The sequence below is a fragment of the Dendropsophus ebraccatus genome, chromosome 11, assembly GCF_027789765.1.
Source record: "Dendropsophus ebraccatus isolate aDenEbr1 chromosome 11, aDenEbr1.pat, whole genome shotgun sequence".
NCBI lineage: Eukaryota > Metazoa > Chordata > Amphibia > Anura > Hylidae > Dendropsophus > Dendropsophus ebraccatus.
This window is the reverse complement of record NC_091464.1, coordinates 42,159,071-42,183,997: the sequence shown is the minus strand read 5'-3', so window position 1 is coordinate 42,183,997 and position 24,927 is coordinate 42,159,071. Positions and strand designations below refer to the sequence as shown.

The 24,927-nt window shown below is 42.2% G+C and overlaps 1 protein-coding gene across 1 annotated transcript; it reads right to left on the bottom strand.

Moving 5' to 3' along the window:
• Positions 1–425: 425 nt before the first annotated feature.
• Positions 426–24,339, bottom strand: LOC138767803 (myeloperoxidase-like). The gene is made up of 13 exons (XM_069945580.1): positions 24,254–24,339; positions 20,707–20,797; positions 18,698–18,873; positions 18,267–18,387; positions 16,500–16,629; positions 15,874–16,080; positions 13,470–13,785; positions 10,749–10,909; positions 10,122–10,374; positions 9,501–9,671; positions 7,697–7,934; positions 3,491–3,699; positions 426–1,288 (listed from the first exon to the last, which is right to left on the bottom strand). The coding sequence occupies exons 1-13, from the start codon at positions 24,327–24,329 to the stop codon at positions 1,257–1,259; spliced, it is 2,181 nt and encodes a 726-aa protein (XP_069801681.1). The 5' UTR covers positions 24,330–24,339; the 3' UTR covers positions 426–1,256.
• Between the last annotated feature and the right edge of the window lie 588 nt (positions 24,340–24,927).

The window sequence follows — 24,927 nt, the reverse complement described above, 5'->3', positions numbered from 1 at the left end:
AAAAAAAAAAAAAAAGGATGAAAAAAACGGGTGCATTTGTATGCGTCTGTTTGGATCCATTTTTCCATTGACTTACATTATAAAAGAAACGGATCAAAACGGATCCGTTTTTTTTTTACATACACAAAAATTAAGTCAATCTAATTTTTGTGTCTATTAAAAAACTGATCCGTTTTGATCAGTTTTTATTTATAATTGAAATAAATGGAAAAAACGGATCAAAATGCACACAAATGAATCTGTTTTTTGCAAAACGGATGAAAAAAAAAAACGGATTGCTGTTTACCCAGCCTAACTGCAAAAGTTTTGGGTATCTGTGGAAAAATACTGCAGAGCAAGTATGCTTTAAAAAATAGAAGTGTTTATTTTTAAAAATTTAACAAAATGCAAAGTGAATAAACAGGAGAAATATACAGTAACTCAAGTCAATATAACTGCTCTTTGGTTTCACCATCAAGTCTTTATTTACTTGTAAACAGTTTTGCTTAATTTCTTCATTTAAGAAACAAATAAATAATTTTTAAAAAGTCATTGTAAAGGTGTCTATAGCCTCTAAACTAAGATTAAAGTGTCATTGTCGTTATTATTACAATCAATATTATGTACTGGGCAGGACTTCCTGTGTTAAGTCTCTGTTTTTTTTCAACCAGCACAAACTTAAAAAGCGGCTTTCAGGATATAAGTATAGCTTTGTTTTACAGCATGATAACAAAACAAAACAAAAAAATAATGAATGTAAATTGCAAATGTTTGTTCTATTTTTTAAATACTATAATACCTTCTGCAGGTGCCAAAACCTGTATACAAAATCCATAAAGTGCTATGTTACAGAATCATCCTTGACTAAACAGTGCTTACTCTAGCATACTTCATTTGATGTTTGTTCTGTTGGTTTTACACAACCTCTGCAAAAAAAATTAAAATACTTTGTCTGCTAGGTGGTTTCTAAGCTTTTTACATTGATGGCCTCTCAAGAGTATGTAAGGACACCTTTTTTGTTATGTACATTGATTAAATACACTTGAATATCTTGCTAGGCAGGTACAGTATACCTTGCTGGAAGAATAGCTTTACTGAAGAATTATGGGAATAAACCAGATGGGCATTTGATTTTGTAGCAAATACCAAGATTTATGTTACACCAAAAATGCAAAAACTGTAACTGACTCTAAAAACAAAAATAAACATAGTCTTATATAAAATCCACAGGTAACTTGAATGGCAGGAAATTCTATGTCTTCTTCATAAGGGAGCTTTCATGGAGAGCCTTTCGTAGTACCAGCTGTAGCTTGAAAGAAAAAAAAGGAATATATTAAAATATCCTGTATAGTGACTTATACAGAAAAATAAAGAAGAATAAAGAAATAAAGAAGATTTATCAGACCAACCAGTTGTAACCAGTTTTCAGCTTTTTTATGTTTAAGAAACCTTTTCAAAATTAAAAGCTGGATTCTGGTTAATCGCCACAGACAACTTCTCCACTGCTCCATTGCACAAGGTATAACCCCTTGCTGCAAAATGACGTCTCTGGACTTCTTGAAAAGCAGTAAATTCCAGTACATCATGTCAGGAACTGAGCTCGCTTCATAGAGAATGAGGGACAGCTGCTTTCAGAAGCCGGGTCCTCACCGTTAATGGCAGGTCACCGTGATTGTGCTGTCCCCCACCATTAAGCCCTTAAATGCTGCATTTAAGTGTCACTGACAGGAGCTGCAGGGGTCCTGGTTGTTTTCTCTGTCTGCCAGAGGTCTAATACTTAACCTCCGTGCAGGCATCTCGGTGATCTTCTCATAGAGTCTGCCTGATTGCATATTACAATGATCAATGCTCTACAATTGCATAGAATTGACCGGTGTAATCAATGTAATGAATGAATGTAATAGTCCCCTAGGTGGACATTAAAGTGTAAAAAAAAATATGTGTATATATATATATATATATATATATATATATATATTTTTTTTTTTTTTTATTATTATTATTTTTTTTAAATATGATACAGCCCCTCCCCCAATTAATCTTTAAACTGCCCCCTTTCTCATTATACAAATGAAAATATAAATAAATAAACATTTATATTGTAGCCTGGGCAATTGTCTGATCTATTAGGACATAACAATAGTGTTCTTAATGGTTAACAGCGTAAATGAAAAGAGGAAAAAAGCGCTAGAATTTTGGATTTTTTGTCACAATAATTATCAAAAAAAAAATTAATAAAAAGAAAAATATTTTTTAAAAATTAACAAATTTGATAATAATATAAACTAGAGATTGTGGCACAAAAAAATGATGCCTCAACCAACCCTGTAGGTGGAAAATAAAAGTGCAATGGCTGTTTGAAGGCAAAGAGGAAACAAGGTAAATGGGAAAATAAAAAATGACCTATTTATTAAAGAGGAAGTCCCACAAAATTAAAAACAATCACAAGCTACCAGCAAAATATGATGAGGGCTGTAGTTTTTGAGGGTGGGGTAAAGCTCACATCTCCTGGTTCCTGCTCTGGTCTATGCTCTGACCTCTTCTGGTCAGGCCTGGACTCATTACATTACACATTACTACATTACACAAGAGGAGGTACTGAGTGTCAGGACAGGGAGCACAAGGTCCCCTGGCTTCTACCAGAAATCGACTATTTAATTGAGCAACCTGCAGTATTGTGCAGTATTGCAGTTCTCCCAAACCAGGTGTCATTTTCACAGCCGATTTGGGAGAATTGTAGAATGACAACAAGTGGTGAGCAAGGTCTACCACCCTGGTGTGCGGGACCAGTGTAGCTATGCCACTGGCCACAGCGATCACAGGTACAACTGGGCTCATAAATCAGTTGGGCTCAAGGACAACCTCTCCCCACGTTAAAGTTTACTACTTATTCCTCACCTCCTAAAATTCAGCTACAAGGCCCAGCAGTATATGGAGGTTTTACTTTGGGCAATGCTGTTTACCAACAAAAGTTTTAAATAAATCATTTTTATATAGATTGACTTTACAAATAATATCTATGGTCAGAGTAAGATAAGTATTAAAGTTCCAGGTTCCACTCTCATGCCCCATGACAATCTATCAGGCCTGTACCAGGCACAGAGCTGCAGACACCGGCAGATAGGTGGGCGTGCACACCTCCTCTCCCAACTCTCTCTGTCTAGAAGGCTTTGACCTGTACGTCAATCAGACAAGACCAGAAGGGTGTGGACAGGAAGAGTCATGCATGCTGTGGCTCAGCATCACTTCTGTAGCAATTCAGCTTCAAAATGGCCATCAGCAAAAACAAAGGCATCATTTGTTTAGCTCACCTATCTACCTGACTCTGCAGCTCTGTGTCTGGTATGGACCTAACAGATGTAAAAATGTAAACTAAGAGATGTTTTACTACGAATATAGGGCAAAGACGGCTGTCTTGTAATGTAGACAGCCACTTATAATTATCATGACGGCTGTCAAGGAGAGTAGACAGATACTGATAATAGCATGGTCAGCACACATGTGTACTTACTACCTGTGTCCTTATCCTCCCAGGGTTGCAGGTCTATTGGTGGGAAATTAGAACAGTCAAGGAAATCTTGTGGGTAGGTGTTACTTAGAAAGACATCTCGTGGGACTTCATTTATGTTGGTGTTAGCACATATGATATGTGACATAGTAATGTTCTCTATTGATCTTCTTTGCGCTGGACTGAATACTGAAGGATTTTGATAGAAAAACCTAAAGCAAGAATGAACAGTCATATAGTTTGTTTTTAGCTCCTTAAAACAACAATTAAAAGATGCCATTTTGTTCTACAGCATATTTAGACTACATACATTGTACGTACATTGTTACACTGATGAAAATGTCAGTCTATTTTGTGGTATTTTTGGGGGCATATTATTGGCATATTTTTAAATCCCAAAAACATCTGATTTGCAAAGCTCAGTCTCAAGCTACTACGTGTGCACATAGCCCTGGATATCAGTTTCAGGCTATTTTTGAACGGCCATTTTTACCGCAAAATGATGGCTGTCTAAAAAATATGGGCAAAAAATAAACGTTGTGTGAACGTAGCCTCAAGGTAGGTTCACATACAACAACATGTGACTTTTCTTATCCAATAATATGCCAATCTGCTACGATTGAAAACGTTTTGTCACCTGTTCACTCATGGATTTTTTTTTGCAACCGCAAAACACTGAAAAAAGACATATTTTTAACCCATCAGTTGAAAGGTTCGGTTCACCCACAGTAAAATATAAGTCAAATAAATAATAATAAATAATAAAATGGCTCTTTTTCCTATCTAATAGGAAATTATTTCATTACAAATAACAGCCGGTATTATATGAATTTTATTATATTTAAAATATGGCTGTAGGGGTGTCCTAGAGGTATGGCTGAGCTTCTCAAGTGCCACCGATTTGGTAGTCACCTAGGCTGCGCCAGGGCCGCTTTAACCAGAGGGCACATGGTGCACGTGCACCGGGCCCACTGGTTAAAGGGGCCCCCCCCGAGCAGGCCGGCCGTTGCTATGTGCGACCAATGCGGTCGCACAGGGCTCCGGCCACCAGCCTGTCAGGGGGGAGCGCCATGGATGGGTAATCTACTTACCCCTCCATGGCGCCCCCTGCAGGGCCCCCCCGGCGTTCGCCGCTGCCCCCGCCCGCTGCTGCTGCGGCGCTTCAGCGCTGCAGCAGCAGCGACACTGACAGAGAGAGAGCCATTGGCTCCCTCCCTGTCAGTCACTCTTTGGCCGCACTTCCTGCGGTCACAAGAGGCCGCGCTCTCCCTCTAGCACCCGACGTCACTGGAGCGTCGGCGCGAGGGTGAGGGGAGTGCAGCCTCTTGTGACCGCAGGAAGTGCGGCCTCAAGAGGGAAGAGAAGAGGAACACATGGACCTAGGTGAGTAACAGTGTTTGTTTTTTTCAATGTTATATGGGAGGGGGAGCTATATACTATGGGGGGGGGGCACAGGGGGCTATATACTATGGGGGAGGACAGAGGGCTATATACTATGGGGGAGAACGGGGGCTATATACTATTGGGGAGCACAGGGGGGCTATATACTATGGGGGAGAACGGGGGCTATATACTATTGGGGAGCACAGGTGGGCTATATACTATGGGGGAGCACAGGGGGCTATATACTATGGGGGAGCACAGGGGGCTATATACTATGGGGGAGCACAGGGGAGCTATATACTATGGGGGAGCACAGGGGGGCTATATACTATGGGGGAGAACGGGGGCTATATACTATGGGGGAGGACAGAGGGCTATATACTATGGGGGGGCACAGGGGGCTATATACTATGGGGGAGGACAGGGGGCTATATACTATAGGGGAGGACAGGGGGCTATATACTACTGGGGAGCACAGGGGGCTATATACTATGGGGGAGCACAGGGGGCTATATACTATGGGGGAGCACAGGGGGCTATATACTATGGGGGAGCTATATACTATTGGGGAGCACATGGGAGCTGTATACTATTGGGGAGCACAGGGGGCTATATACTACTGGGGAGCACAGGGGGCTATATACTACTGGGGAGCACAGGGGGCTATATACTATGGGGAGCACAGGGGGCTATATACTATGGGGAGCACAGGGGGCTATATACTATGGGGAGCACAGGGGAGCTATATACTATGGGGAGCACAGGGGAGCTATATACTATGGGGGAGCACAGGGGAGCTATATACTATGGGGGAGCACAGGGGAGCTACATACTATGGGGGAGCACAAGGGGCTATATACTACTGGGGAGCACAGGGGGCTATATACTACTGGGGAGCACAGGGGGCTATATACTATGGGGAGCACAGGGGGCTATATACTATGGGGGAGCACAGGGGGCTATATACTATGGGGAAGAGCACAGGGGGGCTATATACTATGGGGGAGCACTGGGGAGCTATAAACTATTGGGGAGCACAGGGGGCTATATACTATTGGGGAGCACAGGGGAGCTATATACTATTGGGGAGCACAGGGAGCTATATACTGTTGAGGAGCACAGGGGTCTATATACTATGGTGGAGAGCACAGGGGGGCTATATATTATGGAGAGCACAGGGGGGCTATATACTATTGGGGAGAGCACAGGGGGCTATATACTATTGTGGGGGAGCACAGGGGGGCTATATACTATTGTGGGAGAGCACAGGGGGGGCTATATACTATTGGGGAGAGCACAGGGGGCTATATACTATTGGGGGGGAGCACAGGGGGGCTATATACTATTGGGGGAGAGCACAGGGGGCTATATACTATTGTGGGAGAGCATAGGGGTCTACTATTGGAGAGCACAGGGGGGCTATATACTATTGGGGGAGAGCACAGGGGGGCTATATACTATTGTGGGAGAGCACAGGGGGGCTATATACTATTGTGGGAGAGCACAGGGGTCTATATACTATGGGGGAGAGCACAGGGGGGCTATATATTATGGAGAGCACAGGGGGGCTATATACTATTGGGGAGAGCACAGGGAGCTATATACTATTGGGGGGAGCACAGGGGGGCTATATACTATTGGGGGAGAGCACAGGGGGGCTATATACTGTTGGGGGAGAGCACAGGGGGGCTATATACTGTTGTGGGAGAGCATAGGGGTCTATATACTGTTGGAGAGCACAGGGGGGCTATATACTATTGGGGGAGAGCACAGGGGGGCTATGTACTATTGTGGGAGAGCACAGGGGGGCTATATACTATTGTGGGAGAGCACAGGGGGCTATATACTACTGGGGAGAGTGCACAGGGGGGCTATATACTAATGGGGGAGCGCACAGGAGGGCTGTATATAACTGGAGGAGCACATGAGGGGCTATATACTACAGGGACACCTTAAAACTATGGAGGCACAGAGGGGTGTAACTATGTAGGGGTACAGAGGGGTGTAACTACTGTATAGGGGTACAAGGGACCTAACTACTGTATGTGTTGGAGCCTAAAATATTTGTCTGGCAGATTCTGGAGAGAAGATTCACAGCCAGGAGAAGACTTCAAGGTGGCCCAGGCTGGATGGAGAGAAAAAGAAAAGGTGACAGACTCTGATCGGAGAAGACGCCCCCGGTGAGTCACTGGATGTAACTGCACTCTGTTATAGGGTTGTACTGTTAGGGGTCATGGTGTGGCGGTATTATGTAATGGTATAATTGGTGATATCTTTCTGTTTTGTTTAGTGCAGTTTTTATGTAATATGTAATCACTGTATGGTGGTAGGAGTGTTATAAGGTAACTACTGTATGTATTGGGGCTCTTGATACAGTGTGGGGGCAAATTCAGTACATTATACAATGTGCAGAAAGGTAAGGGGGGGCCCACTCTTGAGGGCTGTGCACTGGGCCCACCAATGTATTAAAACGGCTCTGGGCTGCGCACCCCTCCCTTTCATTTTAAATGAGATCATAACTCAAAATGCAGATCATAACTCAAAATGCAGCTGCAGGATTTCAAACACTCACTAAGGATAAAAGGGAAGGGTGGGAGCCAAGCAAGCTAGTACAGTAGGACCATGTGAGCAGCCCATACATATCTCCAGGACACTTGCAGGCCCAAATAAAACTAGATGTTAGAAATAATCTGATGCTCAGGAACTTTAATATGGATATTTCCAAACTTTATTTGCCAGTGGCTATCTGCCACTGGCCATGATTTATGTGTAAAAGTATACTTACTATTACTATGTTCTATTATGGTACAGAAACGTGATACTTACCAATCTCCATCTCTAGTTCTACGGAACTGATTTCCAATTATACAAGAAAACAACTCTCCAATTCTTCCCCCAGGGACTAAAGGTTCACAGATTCCACCAATCCAGAAATCTATGTTTTCACACGTCCCATACAAATCTATTAGCTTCTCAGCAAGCTCTGTATTATTCAGTACGACGGCCAGTTCATCTACATTCTGTGGTGCAGAAAGATTACAGAATCTTCTCCATTTATTGTATCCTTGTAAAGAAAATGATCAGTGCTCAAATACACCGGAAATGGCAAAATACAGAAAGGTTCTCTATATTATTAATAGAGAGGACTTAGGCCCGAAATCACACAAAAGTAACTACAGGCAGTATTACGGATGTGTATCCATAGCTATCCAAATTTGCAAGGACCCATTCATTTCATTAAGCAAGCCATAATCTGTAATCTGCTGCTACCTCTGTCCGTGTCAGGAAGTTACAGAGCAGAAAATATTTGTTCTTTATGGGGATATACTACTGCTCTGGACAGTTCCTGACATGGACAGAGGTGGCAGCAGAGAGCTCTACCACTTCCCACAGGACATACAAGTGATGGAAGACTGGAGATTTTTATAAAAAATAAGTAATTTACTAATTTGTATGAATTTATTTAAATTATTTAATTTTTTTTTTTAATCTTTTTTGTCCAAGGTGGGCAAATTTAATCTACATCAGTCAGGAGTTGGAGTACATTTCAGCTATAATTCATTAATTTATGACAAATTGTGGTGTTAGGTTGTGTTTTCACATGGCATTTTTGTTGCGTTTGTTGCTGCACATTTCCTGCCATTTTGTTGAAAATTGTGCATTTGCAGTAAAATATCTGCAAAATCCCAGTAAAAATGCATTGGAAAAGCAACAAAAGCGTCACATGTAAACACAGCCAAAAATATAATAAACCCACTTATCTACAGGGGACCATGTCCTGACCTTGTGCTTAAGGCACGTACACTTTTTTTTAACCCTTTTACAACCGATGGGCATTGATGCCTCAATGCCCAGGTCGTTTTGGGAGTTGAGCTTATGGGATCATAATGATCCCATAATCTGAAGTCCATAGCTCTGCCCCCTGCCGCTGTTAGAAGGTTGTAACAGTGGCAGGGGAAAGAGGGGAGAGGGCAGAGCTTGCAGCAGCGTGCCGGCCTTACCTCCTTCCCTTCCTCCCTGGGATCCGTAGCCAGGAAACCAGAAGCCTGAGGCTTCCGGTTTCCGTGCCTACCATCAGGGCTCTGCTAGCAAATCACAGAGCCCCGATAGTTAACGGACAGAGAATTCTCCCTCTGTAGAGGGAGAATTCTCTGTCTGAAGCCCTATAGATGCTGTGGTCATGCCATTGTAAATTAATGTCGCTACAGCTTTGGGCATAGGTTGCAGCGTCATTAATTTACTCTGCAGCGGCGGGAGGGGGTTAAAGAAAGTAGTTAGTGTAGGTTTCTGGTGTACAGTAATGTAACCATAGAAAAGGATGTAGGTCATACCGAAAAAAAATGTATGTATCCTTGTATACACACATTCTTATGAGAACTTTGTTAAACCCGAACAGTTCGGCATTTCTGCTCAACACTAGTTTCAGCCTCTTAAGAATGTATGTACTGTATACAAGGATGGATGATACTTGGGTTAAGGTTCATTGGATTTTGGTTTGAAGTTAGGGTAAGTTTGGGGTTTCTCACATTAAAATTCAACTTTCTACAACCTCCTCTGTATTTTTCCTTTTTGTAACCTAGATTTTTCAATATAAAAATATTGCATTGCAGCTCTAAAATTCTTCCAGTACCTGGTAATCCATGTTCTCGACCTCTCTGTATATTAATAGCAGCTAGATCCAGACCAATGGGAATGATCTGCTTGAAGAGACGATCCCTCAGTTCCTCAACCATTATCTGCTTCTGGAGAATTAGTTTAGCATTATTGGCTATCATTCCACGGATAAAAGGATCAATGCCACCTGCATGAAAGATATAATACACGTTATAGCAGAATAGGGTGATTTTTTTTTTTTTTCATGTCCGTAGATTCCTCCCGCTATCCACCCATACAATCCGCTAAAAATTACGAATTGGGCATCTGTAGTGCATTCATATTTCTGTGAATCCGTTTTTTTTAATATGTGACTAATGATTCATCCTTATTTGTTTACAGAAATATGGATGCCAAAAGGTTACAATCCATAGCGGATCCCATTGATTTCTATGAGAAAAATTCTCAAAAAAATCTTGGTCTGCACATGTCCTTTTTTCAGGATTGGTTTGTGTCCTTCTAATATACTGATTGTGTGAATTGCCCAGTAGACCTCAATATCCACTAACTCGAGTACAGGAATATGGATCTGTAGATTACAGGATGTGTGAATAAGGCCTAACTATGTCTACTAAGAAGAAAACTTAAAAAAAGTTACCTCCTGTCAAAATCCTCCATGGGGCAAAGAACATCTGATGGATTGGGATTGCTGATTCTGGTTCATAGGGAGTGTAAAGTTCTGCCAGTTTGTATATAAATGGTTGTATTAGGCCGTGACCCATTCTCAGGGCAATCGTGAAGATATTTGCAACTCTTGGGTCCTCACTTTCATTGTAAGATGTATAATCAGGACGATATTTTTCCAACACATCACCCAACAGCAGTGGCAGCCAATGTTTGTGTGTTATGTGCTGTGAACCAAAATGAAACGTTAGCTACTTATCTAGACAAATAGTATGAACAGTTAAATAGCTGTAGTAAGACCATAGGTTGCCGTGATAACTGGACCTCCATTCCTTAAAGGGGTTATCCAGCGCTACAAAAACATGGCCACTTTTCGACCTACTGTTGTCTCCAGTTCAGGTGCAGTTTGCAATTAAGCTCCATTTACTTCAATGGAACTGAGTTTCAAAACCCCACCCAAACAGGAGACAACAGTAGAGGGAAAGTGGCCATGTTTTTGTAGCACAGCATAATCCCTTTAAGGCCTATAGACTCTAGTGCCCCACAAGAGCAACAAAGCAGTAGCAATGTCTCATATTTACTAGTATCATATATACTGCACCTGTATAAAACTTCCTATTATCAAGCGGGTTTGTTGATATATTTCCTCCCCTGACCAATGCGGATTTATTTTATGCAGCTCTGTAGCGATACGGTTGTGTTCTCGCAAGAAGACAGTATGGAACGATGTCAACCCAGGTTGTTCACTAGCTCGGACGTCACCTGCAACAAATTTAAGCCATCATCAAGCTGCATCAAGATTGTAGTCTCAAAAACATTAAAGGGATTATCGAGCACTACAAAAACATGGCCACTTTTGCCTCACTCTTGTCTCTGGTTCAGGTGCGGTTTACAGTTAAGCTCCATTTACTTCAATGCAACTGAGTTACACACCCAACCCAATCTGGAGACAAGAGCGGGGCAAAAGTGGCCATGTTTTTGTAGCGCTGGATAACCCCTTTAAGATGACATTCAATAAGATCTCCATCAAATTTTTACCCAGTTTACCTGAAAACATCAGGATCATTTAGTAATAGAGATGAGCGAACCTGGATCATGCTCGAGTCCATCCGAACCCGAACTTTCGGCATTTGATTAGCGGTGGCTGCTGAACTTGGATAAAGCCATAAGGCTATGTGGAAATCATGGATATAGTCATTGGCTATATCCATGTTTTCCAGACAACCTTAGAGCTTTATCCAAGTTCTGCAGCCCCCGCTGATCAAATGCCGAACTATCAGGTTCGGATGAACTCGAACCCAAACCCGGTTCGCTCATCTCTAGTTAGTAATCATTTAGATCTACTAAATTTACACAACTCTCTAATAACATTTGTGTATATCGTTTTTGACTTTATGTGTGAATATTTTTTTTTGTGGTTTAGGCGTTTTTGTATGCACCAAGATGGCTGAACTTTCATTTGCTCTGCCATCACATGACATAGTTGCTGGACCAAAAAGGTACAAAAACACCAAACACACAGCAATGGCGTTTTTTAAGATGACCAGAACATTACCATTTAAATCTATGAGAGAAAAATGCCACAGAGCCTCAATACTCCAAAGAGGGGAGAAAAATGTCACACCAAAAAACGCTATGTGTGTAAGGGCATATCATAAACTTCCATTGACTTCCAGCCAACATTTGGCCACAATTTTTTTTTTTACAAAAAGAAAAAAAATGCCATTGTGCTTTTGTTAGCATTTTCCCCAAATGTTAAGGCAGTGTGAAGCCAGCCTAAGAAAAGCAGAAGTAAGAGAGATGGTACATCAACTGTAAAAAGAGATTTAAAAAAACTCTAGAGGCTGGAAAAAAAAAATAGAGACATCGGCCTGGAATTAACAATCAATGTGCCTGACAAATTGCAACTAATTCAAACTCATTTTGAGAAACAAAAGCTGAGCTGTGATTGGTTGCTATCTGCCATAGACGAAAATCAGACACATTTTGATTAATAAATCTCTGCCATTCACTTAGAAACAAAAAAATGGCAGCAAGAAGAGTAATGGCAATCAGAACAAGCTGAAGAGGAAGCCTAGAAAGAAAATGACAGATATAAAAACTCACTTATACTAATTTACAACACAATGAGAACAGGAAATACTAAAAGGGCAGACTAGATGGACCAAGTGGGCTTTTTTGCTGATGATGTTTCTACAATGCAGGAAGATCAGCTAAAAGGCAGAAAAACAGCTGGTAGGGTTTGGGTGTTTTTTTTTTGTGGTGTTTTAAAAACTCCATGCAAAATTTGTGTCTGACAGAAACCTCAAGCTACACAGAGATTCATAGTTACAACCAGGAACCAACACTTATGTAATAAAATATAAAAAATATATATTGTGGCTGGAGCTTTCCTTTAAGACCACTTGTGGGCCACAGCTATTTACTGTGTCAGAGTTATGGAACCAGGCAACGCAACATGGTGGTTCCTGACCGTGTTACCAGGATTTCCCATAAAGCCCTAGTGAAATTGGGCCCACTTGTGATATGTGAATGTGTACTACACATTGTAACCTTAAAGGGAACCTGTCACCCCCCGTGCGCTGAGAGATGAGTCCAACACCCATAGAGAATGACAGGAGAGTCCAGCGCTCCGTCATTCTCTATGAGCGTTGGACTCATCTCTCAGCGCGCGCGCCGGGCTGCAGCGGCTGAGATCTCCGTCACCCGACCATCTCCAGAAGCGGGACCCGGCGGGATTAGGTAAGTATATGGGGCTCTAACGGGGGGTCGGGAGCCTGTCACCCCGGCACCGGGGGTGACAGGTTCCCTTTAAAGGGAACCTGTCACCCCCCGTTAGAGCCCCCTATACTCACCTAATCCCGCCGGGTCCCGCTTCTGGAGGTGGTCGGGTGACGGAGATCTCAGCCGCTGCAGCCCGGCGCGTGCGCTGAGAGATGAGTCCAACGCTCATAGAGAATGACAGGAGAGTCCAGCGCTCCGTCATTCTCTATGGGTGTTGGACTCATCTCTCAGCGCGCGCGCCGGGCTGCAGCGGCTGAGATCTTCATCACCCGACCACCTCCAGAAGCGGGACCCGGCGGGATTAGGTGAGTATAGGGGGCTCTAACGGGGGGTCGGGAGCCTGTCACCCCGGCACGGGGGGTGACAGGTTCCCTTTAAACTTATTTAAGACAATTGGTCTGCCCACCAGCCTACAAGAGGAAGTAAAGAAGCCATGCAACAAAATGCAGCAGCAATCCCTAAACATTATCCTAAACCTTCACACCCTTTCTGCCTATTGACATGGTTACATACCGAATTCCATATAGCTAAACCTCACCTCCAAAAAAGCATTGAAGTTTTAATGTTTTGTTTGTGGTGGTACACAGGTCGTTTGGATCTCCACTAAACGGCAGGTAGGAGAAATCATTGTCGGTGAACTGCTGATTTACGGCCAACAGACCAAGATCATTTGTGTTGTTACGAAGCAATGTGGCCACTTTGATGTCACTACCATAGACCTGGCTTGCATCAGTATATGCCGTCACAACATTGATCTGTTCACGAACTGGATTTACTAAACTGCAGGCAGGGGCATGACGAAACATTGGGATACACTCAGAGCCATTAACATATCGAGGATCATTTGGTGGAATCTAAAACACAACAAAAATCATTATCATTGTTAAGCCCCATGTAATAATGTGTATGCTGCCATTGTGTATAATACAATATTATAACAATGATGAAAACCAGTTGATATAATAGTATAAGTAATTTAATCATGAGATGCAATGTTAGCCTATTTTTACACTTTGTATGAAAAGATCATCCTGGCAGGTACTGCAGAACCGGCCTGATGATCTTTAGCACCGCTGAATTCGGATGCGGGCGCATCCATGCGTGCATGCATCCGAATTCCCCGCTGCTCACAGTGGAGCGTGTGGCCGGAGCCGCACGCTCCATTGTGAGCACTGACAGGGTTTTCTGAACTGACATTTTTCTTGCTGCGCCAGTTGGGATCCCGGACAGAGTGTATACCATGTGTATACACTCTGGCCGGGATTCCCTCAGCCTTCATCACAACTTACGTTTTGTGAACATAGCCTAAGGGTGGTATTACACGAAGCGATTTTTTTCAATTAACGATTAACGATAAACGATCTCCAACGATCGCAATAGCGGTTGCCTAATAATCGTTCGTTTTACTACACGGAAAGATTATCGGTTATATTGGAGCAACAAAATTCAAGAACACTCCCCTTTCAATTTGCGAATGAACAGGGAACGGCTAACGACATCTTATTCAAACGAACGATGTGCGAACGATGTGTAAAAGACAAACGATAAAAATAGATTCAAAACCTATTAAACGACCAACGACCAATCGTTCGTCGTTTAATCGTTGTCTACTATTACACTTAAAGATAATCGTTCAAATACGACCGATTGAACGATTATTCGAACGATAATCGCTTCGTGTAATACCACCGTTAGGCTGGGTTCACACTACGTATATTTCAGTCAGTATTGTGGTCCTCATATTGCAACCAAAACCAGGAGTGGATTAAAAACACTGAAAGGATCTGTTCACACAATGTTGAAATTGAGTGGATGGCCGCCATTTAATGGCAAATATTTGCTGTTATTTTAAAACAACGGCTGTTATATTGAAATAATGGCCGTTATTTACTGTTATATGGCGGCCATCCACTCAATTTCAACATTGTGTGAACAGAGCCTTTCTGTGTTTTTAATCCACTCCTTGTTTTGGTTGCAATATGAGGACCACAATACTGACTGAAATAGTGTGAACCCAGCCTCATACTGTATTGGGGTTTGTTCACACAGCAGATTTGAAGTTGCAGATTCAAAGCAAATCTGCATGTTCAAATCTGCGCCATCAAATCTGCGGCGGATCCTGTACGTGTGAACGCACCCTAATAGTGTGTTCTTTTAGTAACAATCAGTAGCTATATCTTATTATTAACAATTCTTAAAGCGGGCATTCTTTCAGCAACTTGACTAAAATAAAGGCAGTGTACAATAGGAGGGACATGTTTAAAGGGGTTGTCCAGCGAAAATCATTTTCTTTCAAATCAACTGGTGTCAGAAAGTTATATAGATTTGTAATTTACTTCTATTAAAAAATCTCAAGTTTTTCCATACTTATCAGCTGCTGTATGTCATGCAGGAAATGTTTTATTTTCGGTCTGACACAGTGCTCTCTGCTGACATCTCCGGCCGAGACAGGAACTTTCCAGAGCAGGAGAGGTTTCTATGGGGATTCACAGGTGCCAATTCCCTGACCATTCCAATACTTGATCCCCATATCGATACAGAGGGAATGCCCACTCTGGCAATCATTGGCTGCAGTGGGTGATCAGCTCTTCCAGCCATGTCCTCTGTGTTGACATGGGACCATGAAGTGGTGGTCAGCAAGTATGTGGCAGCTGAGGGAAATTGGGCAGTTGAGCAATTTTTTTGTGGACAAAAACACTGGACAGCGCCTTTAAATTTGCATCTTAAAAAATGATCAGTGTGTATCTGAGGCAGTATCAGTAACCAATTTGGTCACGGGATCACCACAGCTAAAAGGAAAAACATTTGTTTAAAGGAAAAGAAAAATAATTATCAACTTTTGTCTGCTTTTGATTCAAATCTAAGTGTACACCCATATGGCAATTTCAAACATTCACAATCCTATTTGATAAATTCATATGTGATATTAAAAAGGTTCATACCATTAATGGGAAACAGGGGTGTGCCTGCACGCAGCTGGTTTCGCAATCAACCCCTTCAAAGAATGTTGTTCTTGAGGGAACGTCAGGAGAGAGGCTGGTATCGTGATCCAGCCACTGACCCCACTGCATGAACATCAGCGATCTATTATCATCCAAGATGAGTGATTCGGTGGGGAATTTCACAATATAATTTGACACGTTACGAGCCTGTTGAAAAACGTTTCAGTTCAGGGTAAATCATGGGAATCTGTCAGCTCAAGTCATTATGTAATTAAATGATGCAGTAACTCAATAAAACTGCAATGTGTGAACACAGCCTTACACGTGGCAGTACCTTTCCTGCAGCTGCTGCCCATATTCACTCATCGCTGCTGACACCAGGAGTTGCCGGTAGGTGCCAGCCACAATGATCAGGGAACAGACTTTAGTACTCAATATTTCCCAATAATTGTGGCCGGTATCAGGACTCCCACTTAAAGCAGCAACTCCCAGTGTCGGCTGCAATAATTAAACACTGATATTCCAGAATCTGATCCATCATTCTGTTCAGCTTCTCAGTGACTAGTTTATGCTACTCTTCAGATAGGGCACCATAAACCTACTGCTACTTGTTATGTTGTTTTTACCAAGGGTAGAGTATGCCCATTGATGGGACGGCTAGGAGTCCAGCCTCGTGGTAGTGTTAGTCCATCCTCATATTCAGGCTTGAGATGACGTTTAAAACCAGTGTTGGATGCGCCAAGAATAGGGTTCTTCCTGGAAAATGAAAAAAAAAAAAACCTTCATTCTAGTACAGAACTGCAATATAGTCTAAAAGTAGACCTGTTAGCAAACACTTACTGGTAGGCCCATACAGAGATCATGGAGGGGTGTTCCTAAATACCTCTATAAAACTTTCATGACGATATAAATAATTGTTGCTACTGCCACAAGTGCCAAAGGGGCAGGGTCATATTAGGTGCCAAAAACTTCTGTCAGCTATGACTGATAGCTTGCACATCCAATCGGGAAACAGTTTGAGCTATCAGCCTGAGAAGAAAGTCATGAACACTCTCAATACACAGCACTCTGGGCACCTAAGAAGACGATTCACTACACCGACACGTACATTTTATATTCTTTACGGCAGTCTATGAATACAGAGTATTTCTGTCTTCTGTTATCTTTAAACATTAGATTGCCTATAAAAGGGAATCAGTTATATGTAATGGAAATTGTATCATAAAACAGTTCTAAACGCAACTATAATTTATCAATGTTATAATGCAAGTAAGTGATGTTAGGACAAAAATCTGTTGGACAAGACACATGGAATGAGGGAAATTCCTAAATACTAGAGACCTAAACGTGTGGAATTTGAATACTGGGGGCTGAAGAAGTTGGATGCAGCCCTAAGGCTAAGGGTCCTATTCCACGGGCCGAGGAGGGCCCGATCAACGATGTAAATGAGCGGCGATCTGCTAGATCGCCGCTCGTTTACTGGGCCTATTCCACGGCCCGATGATCGTTGAGCGAGGGCTGCAAGGACATCGTTACCGATGTCCTTGCAGCCCTTGCAGCATCATACATTACCTGTCAGCTCTTCTCCGCGCTGTCTTCATCCCCGGGTCCCGCGCTCTATCTTCAGAATGGCCGGTCAGCTGACAGGCCACACTCCGTCAGCTGACTAACCATTCTGAAGATAGAGCGCACAGGACCCGAGGATAAAGACAGCGTGGAGAAGAGCTGACAGGTAATGTATGATACTGCTGCTTGTCAAATCGTCGGTCGCCCGCCGCGCACCGCTATTCAACTGTAGAGATGCGCGGTGGGGGAACGATGATTTTAGGTCTGGCCCTAAATGAACGATCAGCTGATGACACGATCATCGGCTAATCGTTCTCTCTATTTCACCAAACGATAATCGGCCGAATCGGGCCAAATGGGGCTGATCCAGCCGATTATCGTTACTGTGGAATAGGGCCCTTAGTCTATGGCTGCATCCAACTTCAGCCATCCCTAATCAAATGCTGCATGCTTGGGTTCCGACCTCTTGAGTTGGTTGTCCTTACTAAATACTAATTTATTTTAACCATGTTGGGTGTAGTGTAAGGGAGTCCCTGTGGCAATTACCCTTTGTGCCCATGCCTAAATCTGGACTTCATGATTTGTATGACTTTTTCATATATTACAGGGGTTGTCTCGTGAGGACAACCCTTCCATAGGCCCCTTAAACAAAATGTACTAATAGACAAATGTAACATGACTAATTACTGTATTCTGAGGTATTCTGATGGCAAAGATCAGAAGCCTGTTGTGAATGGGGCTCTTGTTGTGGCTATTGAGGTGTTGTAGACTGGTATATGTGTATTTACATTATGAATTATATTGACAGCCACTTCACACTTCATTACCTATTATTACACTCTCCGGTGATGGTGCGGTAGGGTGAATAATCACACTTTTTTGGCAGGTTCTGGAAGGCACATCCACTCAGTTGATAAATAATACCAGTTTGTTCCGCTGTTAGTACATCTATGGAGTAAAATGGGTACATTGACAATTGCTTCTTATTTCTATAAATACATTTTTCACTTTGTTGTTACTGTAAATTCGCTCATCACTAACGCAGATAAACAATAGTGTATGCAGGTAGTCCAAGTCCTATCCACATGTCTCTTACATAATATTTTTATATTTTTATTATGACTATTTGCTTTTTTATTTTATATGCATTGGTTGCTAAGTGAACATAATAATAATAATAATAATAATAATAATAATAATAATAATAATAATAATTTTTGTAGTACTTAACATAAAAATTAAAAGAATAACCTGGTACCTGAGACATTGAAGGGTTCGTCATGGATCATTTTCACCCTCTTGGTTAAGACCTGGAGGGTAACATCCATATAATCAGCAGCTCGGACGCAGTTTCTAGTTGTTCCTTTAGGCTGCCTGGTGATTGCCATCTTGTCTTGAAATCTTGCCGTTTCCGTTCTCACTCGTGCCTTCAAACTAAAATTATGTTGAAAACATTAAGAGGGACATTTATCATCCCAAAAAGGGGTATTTTTCGGTGGAAAATGGCCAGATTCACAAAATATATTCACAAATGGCCGTTTAATAAATATTTGCATCTGGCCATTTTCAGCCCCCCTGCGCAAGGGGGCGGGGAGTGGGTGTGTAGGGGGTGCAACAGGGGGGCGCACACTCTGGGTCTGCTTAATTTATTATTTTTCTCGTCGAAAAATCATAAGGAAACCTACGCCATCTCTGAACTGGCATAGGTTTCCTCGGCGCGCACACTGGTGCGCATGGGATTTATGAAGAGGCAGTGCAGCTCTACATAAATCAGAGTACTGTCTGCGCTGCTGGGAAAATTTTTAGCCCAGCGCAGAAAACGCCATACCTGATAAATGTCCCCCATTGACTCAAAAACAAAGATTTTTTAAAAAAATAAAGTTTGTCTCTTTTTTTATAGTTTTTTTTTTTTTTTTTTTATAAAGTGAGTAAATGAGTGGGGACCAGGGCAGGAACAGTCCTGCAGTTCCAGACAAATGTTGGTGGCAACAGAGATTCCTATGTCAGCTTTTACTACTGTCAGACAAGCTTTAAAAGTATATAACACAAAAACATTGTTCTAAAATCAAGTTATATTACAAAATTATATAACTTTACAAACGAAATGTATAAAGATTATTATTCAGGATACCACTTTAAAGAGGAAGTCCAGCGTTGGCCATTTTTTTCAAAAGAGCCGGGATAGAGGTGGGTGAACATGACAATATACACCTACCTCCCCTGCTCCAGCGCTGGGGTCCACTGTCCCCTGCACTGGTTCCTAGCCCCCCAGACACTTCCTGGTCAGAGCAGGGCCCCGGGGCATGACATATCAGCCCTACTCAGCCAGTCAGCGGCCATTGCGGACCCCAGTTCATGTTGTTATGTTCAGCTGTAGTGTCCTGTGACGGGTAGTCTACTAAGCTTTATACCATCTGGATAAAATACCTCTGTCAGTTATATTTGTATGTATTTTGATGTTGGGAACCAAAGTCTGCACTACTACTTTTCTACCACTAGGTGTCACTAGAGCCTGTGATGTTCTGTATTCACAGTAAATTCAAAGTCTATGCACAGTACGGTGTACTCGGCTCTTTCCGTTGCTCCATTAGACTGAATAAAGCCGCAGGTCGGGGCTCTATTCATAACATAGCCGGCGGGGGTCTAATATGGAGATCGCCGCAATTCAGGGCTCTATTCATAACATAGCCGGCGGGGGTCTAATATGGAGATCGCCAGGGAGTTCAGGGCTCAGACAACCCCCCATCCCCCCCCCCCCCCCCCCCTGCGATCGCCAACTTTTCCCCATCCCACCTAACTGCAACACCACTTTGCAGCGACCCTGGGCCACGGAACAGCCACCTCCTCCCCGCTTCTTTTGGAAAAAAAATGGCCTACACTGGACTTTTCCTTTAAGGCTAGGTTAAAAAAAAAAATTACTATCCCATTGAAAGCTATTTTTATGTTGAGCAAATGTACAGGATCCTCTTTTCTGTTTATTACAAACAATATTGAGGCTTTACTGTTGTTGTGGCCCCCTACACACAGAGACACACACATACACACACATACACCCTTTCCCGTGTGTGTGTTTTTTTTATAATTTTCCCATGAAAGTGAGATTAATTATTGACTGCATTATTGACTGGCGTTTACTTTAATTGGTTTTCACACCTATATGCACTATATTACTAGTCTATTAAATGTGTTTTGCAAGACTTTTATATTGAAGGTATTGATGGCCTATGCTTCGGTGCCATTAGTAATTTATTTCTCTGTTGATCTTACCTAGTCCTGGTCTTCACATATGCCGTGTCCACCAGCTTCCTGGCTTCATTCACAGAATCCAGAATAACATCATTCTGTACAATTTCCTCATCTGAACAACAACAAAAAAAATGTCAGTCCCATACAATTTACAACACTCAAATATACAATGCAAAGTGTACAATATAATTTATTTAATTGTACTATGCAATATGCAGCAAAGTATACAATTCACAGCAATGGTCAAGAGATATCCAACAGTACAAAAACTGTATATATTGGGGATCCTCAGTAAGAGGACTACTGTACAGTATGACTAAAGTTATAAAGGCTAGAGCTATAGGACTAGTCATAAGTCTGTGTTACTATTTGTATTTACTTGGACAGGAGTATTTGGCTTAAAACTAATTTACCACTGGTATATCGTTTTTTTGTTTTTTTTACATGAACAGACCGCTGCAGAGATGCCGGTGCCACAGTCCTTCTTTTGAACCGCTGCCCATTTCCCCTGCATGGCACCGGTCTATTACCAAGCACCTGCTGGGCATAAAGCACTGGAGCTGGGCCTGCCACCCTCAGTGTGACAAGACCCCTACCCTCTGTGACGCGGCTCTATTAGAATCAGTGAAGCCATCACAGAGTGGAGATCGTCACATTGGGGGCCAGTGCACCTGCCTCCAGTGCATCATGCCTGGCCAGTGCTTGGTAATACACCGGCAAAATGTGCGGGTATCGGGCGATGGTTTAAAAAAAAAAGGACTGCACCAGCGCCTGTCTTTTGATGTAAAAAAAAAAATTGTACTAGTGGTACCTTCACTTTAATTTGAAATTACATTTGGTTATTTTTAAGAGCCTTTTAAAGTGAATGTACCATCAGGCCCGGGCTGAAGCACTGGAGGCAGGCCAACCCACCCACAGTGGGAGGAAACCCAATGCCCAGGCCTGATGGTACATTTACTTTAAGTGTAGACATGGTGGACTGTTGACCACACAATCATTCATTCCTAGATTGGTTGACATAAACCTAAATAAAGGCATAGCCCCAGATTTATTAATCTGATACAAAAAAGGTGTGATATTTATAGATTTACAATATTCGCGTTAATAGAAACACAGAAACATAGAAGATTGTCGGCAGAAAAAGACCACTAGGTCCATCTAGTCTGCCCTTTTAGTATTTTCTTTCTTATTATCTAAGGATAGATATATGTTTATCCCAGGCGTGTTTAAATTCTGTTATTGTAGATTTACCAACCACCTCTGCTGGAAGTTTGTTCCAGGTATCTACTACTCTTTCAGTAAAATAATATTTTCTCACGTTGCTTCTGATCTTTCCCCCAACTAACCTCTCACTGTGTCCTCTTGTTCTTGAGCTCAGTTTTTTACTAAAAACACTCCCCTCTTGAACCTTATTTAGTCCCTTAACATACTTAAAGGTTTCAATCATGTCCCCCCTTTCCCTTCTTTCCTCCAGACTATACAGATTCAAATCCTTAAGTCTTTCCTGATATGGTTTATGCCTCACACCCTCCACCATTTTTGTGGCCCGTCTTTGGACCCGTTCTATTTTATCAATGTCCTTTTTTTAGGTGAGGTCTCCAGACCTGGACACAGTATTCCAGATGTGGCCTCACCAGAGCTCTATACAGCGGGATCACAATCTCTCTCTTCCTACTGGTTATACCTCTAGCTATACAGCCCAGCAAATGATTTGCTTTCCCCACCGCCTGGTTGCACTGGTGACTCATTTTAAGGCTGTCAGATATCACTACCCCTAAATCCTTCTCTTCTGAAGTCTTTTTCTTCAACACAGTACTGCCGATGTGATACTCGGATAGAGGATTCCTCCTCCCCAAGTGCATTATTTTACATTTGGAAACATTGAACTTCAATTTCCACTGTTTGGACCACTTATCTAGCAAAGCTAAATCGTTTTCCATATTACTGACACCTCCAGGAATATCAACCCTATTGCACACTTTTGTGTCGTCAGCAAACAGACAAACTTTACCTACCAACCCTTCTCCTATGTCACTTACAAACATATTAAAAAGAATAGGACCCAGAACAGACCCTTGTGGCACACCACTTGTAACCAGTCTCTGCTCAGAATATACACCATTAATGACAACCCTCTGATATCTTTCCTTCAGCCAACCACAAATCCACTGAACTATCCAGGGATTAAGTCCAATTTTCTCCAACTTCTGTACCAGCTCTTTATGGGGAACTGTATCTGCGGCTTTGCTGAAGTCCAGATAGGCGATATCCACAGCACCACCTTCATCCAGCACTTTTGTGGCATAATCAAAGAAATCAATGAGATTAATCTGACATGATCGGCTCTCAGTAAAGCCATGCTGGTTTGGATCCATCAAATTGTTGATTCTTAGGTGATCCATTATCTTCTTTTTTAGAAGAGTTTCCATCATTTTCACTACTACAGATGTTAATACAAACAATCTGTATCTTTACTGCTGTAAAAGCCACTACTCATTTGTACATTTAAATATATGGAGGGGTGCATTGTCCATGTGGAGAGTTAGCCCTCTTGCCTCAGGCAGTGCTCCCCAAGGACTGCAGGGGGCAGCCTTTGGCCAACACATCTCTTATATGTTCCCAAGAATGATTATACAATGTGAAAGCTATAAAAAGATATAAACAGTACACCAAATGTAGTACAGCTCTTTAAAAAAATTATTAAAAAAAAAAAGACTTCCAGTACTTATCAACTGCTTTATGTCCTACAGGAAGTCGTGTATTCTTTCCAGTCTAAGGGTATGTGCACGCTACAGAAATCAGATGGATAACTTCCAGCAGATTCCAACGCATGAATCCCCCCCCCCCCCCCCCCCAACAGCACTCCCACTAGAAGTTCCGCTGGTCCCATAGGCTCCATTCTATGCACAGGCAGATTTCGTCATCCGCACATAGAATTGCAATGTCAATTCTTCGGGTGGACAGTGAAATCTGCCTAAGCATAGAATGGAGCTTAGGAAACGAGTGGAATCTGCTGCAAGTTATCTGCATAATTTCTGTAGTCTGCACATACCCTAACACAATGCTCCCTGCTGCAATCCCTGTCCATGACGGGAACTGGCCAAACAAGTAAATTTTGCTACTACTTTAGACAGTTCCTATCAGGGAAAGAGGTGGCAGCAGGGAGCACTGTGTCAGACTGGAAACCAAACACTCCATCCTGCAGGACATACAGCAGCTCATAAGTGCTGGAAGAGTTGAGATTTTTAAATAGAAGTAAATTCCAAATCTGAATAAATTTCTGAAACCAGTTAATTTGGAAGAAAAAAAAACTGCCGTAGTTCCCCTTTAATAGCATCTCTTCACCCACAACAGGGAGTGTCTGAATTATCTAAACATTGTTTAAAAAAGGATAAAACAGGTAGTATAGATTTTTGTTTTTACTTTATCACAACACCAGGCTGTAAGAATAATACATTTTACAACCAGCCTGCAGACCTTGACTTGTAGTATTATACAATAGCCCTATGTGAGCAACACAATTGTAAAACTATTGTTATTCTAACAATAATAAGAAGAAAAAGATTACCTTGGTAGGCAGTAGCATTTATCTGTATCAATACACTTGCTAGCGATAACACAACACAAACATGCAGAAACCCCATTGTGAGACACCTGGAAAGATACAAAATATAAGTATAGATACAATTATCAATCATTGCCGATCAGTATAGCAGCTACTGATTATCACTCACCTCCCTAGTTCTATTGTAACAAATACTCCATTCCCATTGTGATTTATAGATACAGGAGTAGATAGTGATACACCCCAGGGGCAGGTACTTACATGCAGAACTGTGCCAGCCATACACACTGATCTGGCAGCTCTTGGTTAATATTATGTGATGACAGACTCCTATGTCAACATCAGAATAAAAAAAAATAGAGGAAGAAGAGAGAACAAATACCCATATCCCTCAGAATAGATTTGATAATTAAAATGTCAGAGGGAAAAACAGGAGTTGTGTCACAGGAGTCTGTTCAAATAGCTTACCACATCTAAGTGCATTCTGTTTTCTTCCTTCCGAGATGCACTTGGGGACAGTGGCGTAGCCACCGTGGTCACGGGGGTCACCGCCGCGACCGGGCCCGCCACAAGGGGGGCCCGCGGGGCCCCCCGATCAGTCACTCTTGTGACCGCAAGCATTGTTTTGCTTGCGGTCACAAGAGTCTGGCTCCGTCTTTCTCACGGCTGCTGCGCGG